General features: G+C 41.8%; 1 protein-coding gene across 1 annotated transcript in view; it reads right to left on the bottom strand.

Annotated features, from left to right (window-relative positions):
• Positions 1 to 1,921: 1,921 nt before the first annotated feature.
• Positions 1,922 to 10,571, bottom strand: part of DECR1 (2,4-dienoyl-CoA reductase 1) — a 31,960-nt gene continuing 23,310 nt past the window's right edge. The window contains exons 7-10 of the mRNA XM_029063854.2: positions 8,873 to 8,945; positions 2,610 to 2,756; positions 2,186 to 2,248; positions 1,922 to 2,086 (exon numbers count right to left, since the gene is read on the bottom strand). Of these exons, the coding sequence (XP_028919687.1) occupies positions 2,027 to 2,086; positions 2,186 to 2,248; positions 2,610 to 2,756; positions 8,873 to 8,945 (343 nt within the window). The 3' untranslated portion in view covers positions 1,922 to 2,026. The remainder of the gene's footprint in view (positions 2,087 to 2,185; positions 2,249 to 2,609; positions 2,757 to 8,872; positions 8,946 to 10,571) is intronic.

Raw genomic sequence — 10,571 nt, 5'->3', positions numbered from 1 at the left:
TGAATCTTCTAAATGTATGATGTATCTGAAATGACAACTTTCTGGGGAAAGAAGCTCGGACAATATATTGAATTAGCAAGATGCAATGACTATAATATTCTTTTCACTTAATGACCAATTTAAAACATCCCTCATTAGGGGCAGGAAATGTGTCTGCTAATTCTGTTGCATTATACAGCTCTATGCACATGCCAATTGTCAGCTGTGTGACTGTGGGCAAGTCACTTAACTTCTCTGTGCCTCAGTTACCTCATCTGTAAAATGGGCATCAAGATTTTGAGCCTCATGTGGTAAAACCTGATGACCCAGTATCTACCCCGCGCTTAGAACAGTGCTCTGCACACGGTAAGCGCTTAACAAATACCAACATTGTTGTTATTGTTACAGTGCTCAATACATAAATACCATTGATCGATTGATTGATATCCCATGCCACCACCTGGGCAAACAAGTACTAGCTCAAAATGGACTCTAATATGAGATGACTTTTGGTTCTTTAATCATGAGGTGGGTGCCAGCAGAGAGAGGATGAAAGAGCTGTTTTATGAAAAGATGAAAGGTACATCCACAAGATGAATGTTGAGTCTTAGGAACATTTTGAATATCCTACAGCTGATGACTTTTCTTTCACTTTGATCTAAATGCTGCCAAATATGGCAAGGTCCCTAAGAGAAGGAATCATGAAACATTCTATTAAAAGACAAAGCGGGTAGAATTTACCAATTGGTTTAAGGGAATTGTAGGTAAGGTTTTTTTAGGATGGTTAATTTGAAGTTCTGAATTTAGTCTGATTTTAACCATTCAAAACCTAATGGGGGGATTCTTCCCCTTGCACTTTTGTTGCTGGAAAAAAAGTAATGTGATGAATCTTGTACAGACAATTCAGGTTGAAAAGTAATTTGTTTAAACAAGATGGAGCCGAAGAGATTTCATTCTAAAGAGACTTCAATGGATCCAAACCTGTCCCTCAACATTACGCATTAAAAAATTTAACACTGCCTCTGACACTGAGAAGACTATAGAAATTTCAGCCATCTATACATGTAACACTCTTTAAATTTGCTGTATTTGGCATGACACACTGCAATCACTGAGATCATAGTAGGGGACAGTGTTTGGATGTGTACACTGCAATCATGACTGTGGGTATTTTTCAGGCAAAAATACACAACCGTGAGTGAATTCACCACGAACGGTCTTCTTTGAGCATGAAGCACAGCTATCGATCTCTTCCTATATGCACACAAACATGTGCATATGTTTTTTCATGCCCTGAATATTTATAAATTATATATGGCCCCTAGGTGCCTATGTGATTTATACACATATACACATATATAAATGTATTTGGATTCCTTGTGGACAGGGAATACACCTACCAACAGTGCTGGATTATTCTCTCCCAAGCACTTACTACAGTGCTCTGCACTCAGTCAAGGCTCAATCAATACCATTGATTGATAATGCTTTTGGTTTTTCAAGTTTGGGAAGTTTCTGGGATATTTTTGCCTTGTAGGTGAGGAAATTTACATGATCCTTCTCACTCAAAAGTCTTGAAATTTAAAAAGAAGGCTTCTACCTATCTCACTGGATATGGGGAAGTGAAAGGAAAAAAATTGGGACAATGGTGTCAGGAAATAGAACCTAATGGTGATTACCAAATTCCACAATGACAGGGACCTGGAAGTTCTGTAATTATCCCACGAATCTGAGGAGTGTAGATGGGCCTACATGAATATTTCAGATAAGAGCTGTTTGTCTGTTTTGCTGAGTTATACAGGAAACTGCAGCTCGCCCTTCAGATATGTTTTTTTCTGATACTGTACCCTATTTTATGGACACAAAGCTATTCTTCCACAATACAGGAAGGAAACAGAATAAACCTGTCAAAATATAACAGAGGAATTTAATAGCACTTTCAATGTATTTCAATAAGATTTTATTAATATAGTAAATGAATTATTAAAGTCATTTTAAAATGACAACTTCTGCACCCATTGCAAAAAGAAAGCAGGGCCAGTGTGGCCTATGAACCTTTTGTTTTCCTGATCAGTCCTTCTAAAGTGTCCCACTGCTCCTTGGTCACCTGGCACAAAAAGAAAAAAAAATTTCAATATAGACCACAAATGCATCTATACATTGGAAATCGAAGCATTCAGTTATTATATACGTAACATATCATTACCTTCCTCAGGTTATTGAATTCCCCTGCCATGGAAACGTATTCTCCACCATCAAATCTAATGACCTAGGATGATAATGTTAATACATTGAAAGAGGCTGATTTTTATAAGTCTCTGAGATACTAGTAATACTTGTAATTTCCGGCTTCCTGATTCAATAAGTTCTGGCCACAGTACTTCTTTATTTTAAGTCTGTTTGGAAAACACCCTCAAAAAAAAAAAATTGCACGAACTCAGGCTACTTTGAAGGCACTCGGAATTAATACACAGGTTTTACTGGCTATATGATCAATTTTAGAAATTGGTCTTTTTCCCGGTTTTACCTTTACCAGCACGTACTTTTTCCAGTCCAATCTTCTGTACTACCAATATACCAGGTCCATCTTAGAAATGACAAAAAAATCCCACCAAGAAACAAGAACTCACGGCTCCATTAATCCAAGAAGCATAGTCGCTGCAGAGGAAGGCAGCAAGATTTGCAATTTCACCCACGGTCCCCAGACGGCCACAAGGTACCCTCTGGAGCATTTCCTTCTCAAACAACCCAGTTGGATCAAGACGGCTGAATGCTCCCTAAGGAATTAAAAGAAACATTTATTTGAGTAACATTAAAAATACCATAAACTCCATACTTGGGCAAATGAGGATTTTTATTCTTTGACCCCCTTCCGTTTCTCCAAGTGGCCTGCTACAAACTGGACTGGTTTAGGGAAACCCCTAGTCATCCATCTAGAGATTCGTTGTGATCTACCAACTCTGTTGTACTCTCCCAAGCGCTTAATACAGTGCTCTGCACTCAGCAAGCATTCTATAAATATCATTGATGATGATGAAGTAAGAAGAGGAAAATCTCTTTAACTGTTTGAGGGGCCACTGTAGCCAAGCTAAACAATGAAGGACCCCTCATTTGGCTAAACCCTTGATCAGAAATACAATGGGAATGGGAGGGGGGGAATGAGATCCTCAGGAGGAAGAGAAAAGCAACTCTAATCTTGCAGTTGTGTGGGAGATTTCCAAAAGGAGTTTTTAGAATTCTGAGAGAAAGCAACCGCAAAAGGGAACAAAACCTTATTGGACGCGAGAAAAACTGTTTTCCAAGTTTGGCTTTTGCCACCCACCTTAAAGACCTCTATTTTTTCCCTCTTCGCCGCCCACCCCAAATCTCTGCCGTTTGTCAAATGGCTGTTGAGAATTTTGCACTGCTGATCTTCTTCTCAGTGCTCAGCCCTCAGATCCCAGAGGCTGGGTGATCTTAGGAGCTGGAGGAGGCTGGCTCCCCTAATCACACATTAGACGGACATAAATCCTTGGGATTAGGATGACATCCACCTGAGTGATCTGCAAAACCCGGAGAGGAAACTGGAAATATTGGCAAGAATGCATACCCTTTTACAAGTGGCCACCATCCTGGGGGACTGGCAAATCACCAGTTTGACTCCCATCTAAAAGAAGGGGTCCAGCGTGACGCTGAGAACTATAAACAAGTGAGTACCCACTTCTATAGCTGCCAAATACAAAACGTTATGAGCCCCATGTGGAACTCACAGGACTCAAAAAGGAGCTTGGCCTAGTGGAAAGAACATGGGCCCGGGAGTCAGAGGACCTGGGTTCTTACACCTGCTGTGTGACCTTGGGTAAGTCACTTATCTTCTCCGTGCCCTCATCTGCCACCTGAAGATTAGACACCTGTTCTCCCTGTTTTTTTCCTAGAGAAGCAGCATGGCATAGTAGATAGAGCACAAGCCTGGGAGTCAGAAGGTCATGGGTTCTAATCCCAGCTCCACCTCTTATCTTCTATGTGACCTTGAGCAAGTCACTTCACTTTTCTGTGCCTCAATTTACCTCATCTATAACATGGGCATTTGAGACTATGAGCCCTACGTGGGACAGGGACCTCATGAACTCAGAGGTCATGGGTTCGAATCCCAGCTCGGCCACTTGTCAGCTGTGTGACTGTGGGCAAGTCACTTAACTTCTCTGCGCCTCAGTTACCTCATCTGTAAAATGGGAAGTAGGGAAGAAATTCCAGATGGTGGAATGGAATCAAATGGAATCAAATGGAATCAGCAAACCTGATTTGCTCGTATCCACCCCAGCACTCAGTACAGTGCCTGGCACACAGTAAGCACTTAACAAATACTTTTATTATTTTTATTATTATTCTCCCTCCTGTTTAGACTGTGGGCCCCATGTGGGATCTGATCATCTTATATCTACTCCAGAGCTTAGTACAGTGTATGGTACATAGTAAGTGCTTAACAAATACCACAGTTATTATTATAAATCATCATCATCATCATTATTTGGTGGGTCATGAACTGAGTCCAACCTGATTATCTGGTGTCTACCCCAGGGCTTATTTAGTGCTTAAAACCATTAAAGAGCACCTAGAAAAACTTCACCTGTTGGGGGAAAAAAAACTAGAACATCACACTTCACGAAATTCTAGAAAGAGGTCAATAAGCATGCAGTAGAAGGGAGACAGTGGAGACACAATATTTATATTTTCAAGAGGCCTTTGGTAAGGTTCCAAACCAAAGAAATCATGGTATTTACTAAGAATATTTGAGCATGGAGAGAACTCTAGCTAAAAGGTAGGAAAGAAACGGGAGAACTGGAGAACTGCAAATTCTGAGGTATTAAGACTAGTTTTATTTCACATTTCTAAAATGACCTAGAAGAAGGAAGGCATAGTAATACCTCCAGATCTGTAGATGATACTAAATTCTTCCAGGTGATAAGATTCCACAAGGGAGATCAACTGTAGGAAGCACCCAGAAAGCTGGATGAGTGGATAGAAAAGGTGGAGGTATATTTAAATGTGCACAAATGAAAAGTAATTGCATTTAGGGAAAAAAAAATGCAAACTGTAGCTACCTAAAAATGGATTCTGAAATATGAGTCACGGCCCAAGAGAGACATCTGGGAATCATTCCTGATCGTTTGCTCAAATCACTGGTTTAGTGTGGGGCCCGAGAGACCAACAGAATTCTGGGTAAAAAAAAGGAAGAAAGAAACTCATAAAAAGTATAGTTTTCCCACTGCATGAGGCCATGGGATGTCCACACTTTAAATCCTGCATGTGATTCCAGTCACCTCATTTTAGTGAGGGATAAAAATGTATAGCTAGAAAAAGTACCCAAAAAGGGCACTAGAAATGATGGATGGAATGGAGCAGCTTTTTGGCATGAAAAAAGTGGACAGAGCACGGGCCTGGGAGTCAGAAGGAACTGGGTTCTAATCTTGGCTCCTCCACTTGTCTGCTGTCTGATCTTGGGCAAATCATTTAACTTCTCTGTGACTCAGTTCCCTCATCTGTAAAATGAGGATTAAGACTGTGAGTCCTATGTGGGACATGGACTGTGTCCAACCTACCTTGCATCTAACTCAGGACTTAGTACACTACCTAGGACATAGTAAGCACTTAACTAATACCATATAAAAAAAACAGACTCAAAAGAATGCAGTTCTTTGGACTGACGAGGCAAAGGCTGAGGGGCTCGTGAATGAACTTTTCAAAATCCTCCCTGCTGCTTTCACTGTAATTTGCAGTAATGTCTGCCTCCCCCTCTAGACTGTAAACTCCTAGAGAGCAGGGATGAGGTCTACCAACTCTACTGTAGTGTACTCTCCCAAGAATGTAATGCTCTGCACGAGTGCTCAGTAAATATCACTGAACTATTGTTATAAAATGAATATGGAATTATTGTTCACAAAAGCCCAAATTAGGATTAAGAGGTCCTCATTTCATAATGAGTATTTGTAAAGCACTACCTTAATACACATGCACATAAAAATGATATTTAAAAGCCTATTGAACTGTTCTAGCATGGGTGGTGGAATGATTATAATACTAGAAAATTTTGAGAGGACAGAAGTTTTCTTCTTAATTCGTGACTACAAATAATGAAAACATAGCTTTTTGTCATTCAGTCAGTCTAAAGTAATACTGCATCGATCAATCAATCAGTCAATGGTATTCATTACTCAATGCCTGCTGTGCGTAGCGCTAAACCAAGAGTCGAGGAAAGGCCAAAGTATTAGACATGATCCCAGATCCTGAGTTGATAATTGAAAAGGGGCAGGAAGAGGACACAAGTCCATAAATGCAACTGAAGATACATTACATCCAAATGAGAAGAGAAACATAAACCTAGAGAAAATGCCTCAAACAAGAACATCTCTGGACCCTACCTCGGGGTCAGAAATGGGATCAGACCACCACCAGCTCACTCCCAAGGAGCTCTATGTTCTGGGGGTTTCAATCAACTTTGTCCAATTCAGAGAATGGACCTGCCAGGGAAGAAGAGTTGCAAGAGTCCCATTTCCTGAGTGATTGCAGTAAGGTAGCGTTTACCTGGGGGGATTTATGGAGGATGAGAGTTCCGGGTGTACATTTTAAGGAAGAAATAAACACGGATTGGAGAAAAAGAAGTAGGGAAGAAATTCCAGATGGTAGAATGGAATAGTTCAGAGGCAAGAGTCATACAGAATGGATCCTAAGCTTTCCTGGAATCTAGAGCATGAGCAACAGAGTCATTACCCTTGCAAATAAGCACCAAAGCTTGGCATGAGCATATCTATTTAACTATAGGCTTCATGGCCATAATGTAATCTGAATTCCCATTTGGGAGCTCCTACTGTCCCTCCCATCCCCTAACTGTGGGAGTCCTTCAAGGCTCAGTTATGGGTCCCCTTCTATTCTCCATCCATAGCTGCTCTCATGGAGAATTCATTCACTCCCACAGCTTCAACTTCCATCTCCACACAGATGATTCCCAAATCTACTGCTCCAGCCCTGAGCGCTCTCCTTCTCTGCGGTCTTACAGTTTCTCTTGCCTCCATACACTGCTACTTGGACATCATGCCAACACCTCAAATTTAACATGTCCAAAACAGAACTCCTCATCTTCCCACCTAAACCGTCCTAGCCTTGACTTTGGCGTCAATATAGATGGCACCAGTGTCCTCCATCTCACAAGCCAGTAATGTTGGCTTGAGTCCTCATCTCATCCCTCTCATTCAACCCACACACTCAGTGCAGCGTGGCTCAGTGGAAAGAGCACGGGCTTTGGAGTCAGAGGTCATGGGTTCGAATCCCAGCTCGGCCACTTGTCAGCTGTGTGACTGTGGGCAAGTCACTTAACTTCTCTGCGCCTCAGTTACCTCATCTGTAAAATGGGGATTAAGACTGTGAGCCCCACGTGGGACCTGATTCCCCTGTGTCTACCCCAGCACTTAGAACAGTGCTCTGCACATAGTAAGCGCTTAACAAATACCAACATTATTAACATTATTATTATTAGTGTCATGAAATCCTGTTGTTCTACCTTCGTAACTCCAGAATCCATCCTCTCCTCTCCATCCAAACTGCTACCACACTGATCCAACCTCTCATCACTTCCCTCCTTAACTACAGTATCAGCATCCTCGTTGACCTCCCTGCATCCAGTCTATCTCTTCTCCAATCCATAATCCATTTTGCTGCCTGGACTTTTCTAAAAAAAAAGTTCAATTAATATCTACCCGCTCCTAGAAACGTCCGATGGTTGCCCATCCACTTCTGCAATTAAAGGAAACGCCTCACCACTGGCTTTAAGGCACTCAGTCAGCTCTCTCCCTCCTACCTAACTTTACTGATCACCTACTACAATCCAACATGCACACTCCACACCTCGAACACCAACCTATTCTCTGTGCCTCAATCTTATCTTTTCCACCACTGACCCCTTGCCCACATTCTCTCTTGGGCCTGGAACTCCCTCCCCTTCATATCTGACAATCCACCACCTCCCTTTTAGACTGTGAGCCCATATCTGGGCAGGGATTGTCTCTATCTGTTGCCGAACTGTATATTCCAAGTGCTTAGTACAGTTCTCAGCACATAGTAATGACTCGATAAATACGATGGAATGAATGATTCAAAGTCCTGCTAATATCACATTTCTTCCAAGAAACCTTCCCAGACTAACTCCTTTTTATCCCCTAACCACCCCATGTTGACTGTGAATTTAGCTGTGTACCCCTTAAGCACCTTGACACTCACCCCAGCTCCACAATACTTACGTAAATATTATCATACTCTATTTTCCCATTCCTAATCTACATTAGTGTCTGTCTCCTCCTATAGCCTGTAAACTCCTTGTGGGCAGGGATGGTGTCTATCAATCTGTGGTATTGTACTTTCCCAAGTGCTTAGTATAGTGCTCTGCACCCCCATAAGCGCTCAATAAATATCACTGATTGTTTGCTTAGCTGAGCAATTCATAGGATTTATTAAGTACTGTCCTATGCACATGGGAGAGTAAAACACAGTTGGTAGACACAATCTCTGCTACCAAGGAGTTTACAATCTAATGGAGAAGACAGACATTAAAATAAATTATAGGTAAGGGAAACGACCACATATAAGGATAGGTATATAGATGCTGAGGGGGCAGGGAATGGGAGTTAAGCAAAGTAATGGATAGTTTGCTACTTGCTTAGCCTGATGATCAAGACAGCCCGGCTGGACTTTCATGGGTTGCTGAACTGGGTGGAGGAACTCCTCACAAGATATCAAACTGTCAAGATCACAATGCTGATCACTTAAGTGTATACACACTCACATACACAAACGCTATAAAATTGAAGCAAAAATTAGCTTACAACTTCTATTTTAATGATATAATAATGACAATAAAACCCACCTTTGTTTTTATCGGTCCTGGTTGAATCACATTGAATCGCATGCCATATCTACTCCATTCTGCTGCAAGTGACCTACATTATAGAACATGTTTAGTGTTAAAGGGTGTGATTTTTAATGCTAATCAGCTTATCAAACAAATTAGAAGCGTGAAGCTTTGATTTTTTTGTTTACATCTTTTTTGGGTGTCCAATACAATTTATCCACTCAATTTTTGCCCAAATAGATCTATATATTTAATGCACTGTCTTCATAAATACATTTATTTGAGAGAGATTTAAACTAGAGATAAAAGATCTGAAGTTCAAAACATGGTGAAAATCCAATGTGATTGTCAGATAGAATTTAGGGGGAAAGAAAATTAAGCCTGCTTTCCAAATTCTTTAGGTCCATTCTGCCCAGTACAACACTGGCCAGCTAAACAGTTGATGTTCTGCTCCTCTAGCCTCTGCACCCTACTCACTTTTCTTTCTATTTTGGGTATTGTGAATTTTGTTCTTGTCTTTTATGCTGTTTTAGTATTTTGTTTCACTGTTCCTGATGTGTTTTTCTCCAGATCTCTCCCCCTCTGACAGGCATAGGCTATGATTTCCCTGAGGGGCAGGATCTTTGTTTAATTCCCACATGGGTATATTTCTCCATGCTTAGTACAGTGCTCTGCACACAGTAAGTACTTAATACACACTATTACTACTACAGTCACTACCCACTGTTCACTTATTGCAGCCAAAACCCCATTATTTAAGGGGTGAGATCATATCTAATCTGAATACAGCAATCTCAGAATGCTCAGTGTGAGAATCCAGCTATCTAGTTCGTCCATCCCTGACACATCCCTACTTTCCTAGTCCCTATTTCCTCTGAATCTGTGAGTATGGGGGAGGGTGTGGGTCTGGGTTTTTGTGAGTGTGTGGGGGTAATTGAGTGGGTGAATGAGGTTCTGTGGGAATCTGTCTTGGCCACGCCATCCACGTCACATTACTCAGGGTTTATGTTCATACCAATCTGCCCTTTATGCTCTTGAACCTCTACTATTTTAAAGTCTGCATTTTGTTTTCTTATCTACCTCACTAGATGAGGTCTGTTGGCTCGTGATCACTTGACATGGCTCCTCAGGTCCTAGATCGTAGAAATTCAATGCACAGTGCTGTGGCATAATGACTGTATGGTTCCTCAGGGCTCACAATGCAGAAGCTCCAGAACCCCGACCCCTGCCCCATCCCCAGTGGATTCTCCTCAAGGGGCTTGGTGCTAGAAGTAGGAGACACTATTGTTGCCCTGTCCCAAAGTACAGTGAGGAAGAGAAAAGTGGTGGTGGTAATGAGAGCAGGTAACAAGAAGTGGAGCCACCATTTTGACTCCACTTCTGGTTCCTTCCCTACTACAAAAGATGGGTGGGCATCCACAGGTGCTCGCCCTGCCCAAAAAGCTACATGGGTGAAGACATTTTTCCCCTCTTCAATGCCAACTCCATGGGAGTGATGGCCCCCTTCACCCCCGTGAAGCCGGTGTCTACAGCTTCAGTTGTCCTGAGTATCTGCGTCTTTGGCTCTTGGCTCTCTTCTTTCAGTGCTGTCTTTAGAATGAAGCTGAGAGCACTGCAGAGTTGAGAGAGTGAGCTGTGTTTATTCTGCAAGCTCCGACACATGCGTGCTCACTGGTTCTGTAACTTCTTGGCCACAGGGACTTCTTTCGCCCTC

Source organism: Ornithorhynchus anatinus, chromosome 4 (genome assembly GCF_004115215.2).
Source record: "Ornithorhynchus anatinus isolate Pmale09 chromosome 4, mOrnAna1.pri.v4, whole genome shotgun sequence".
Classification (NCBI taxonomy): domain Eukaryota; kingdom Metazoa; phylum Chordata; class Mammalia; order Monotremata; family Ornithorhynchidae; genus Ornithorhynchus; species Ornithorhynchus anatinus.
The sequence above is the reverse complement of the archived record's forward strand: the minus strand, read 5'-3'. Positions and strand labels throughout refer to the sequence as shown.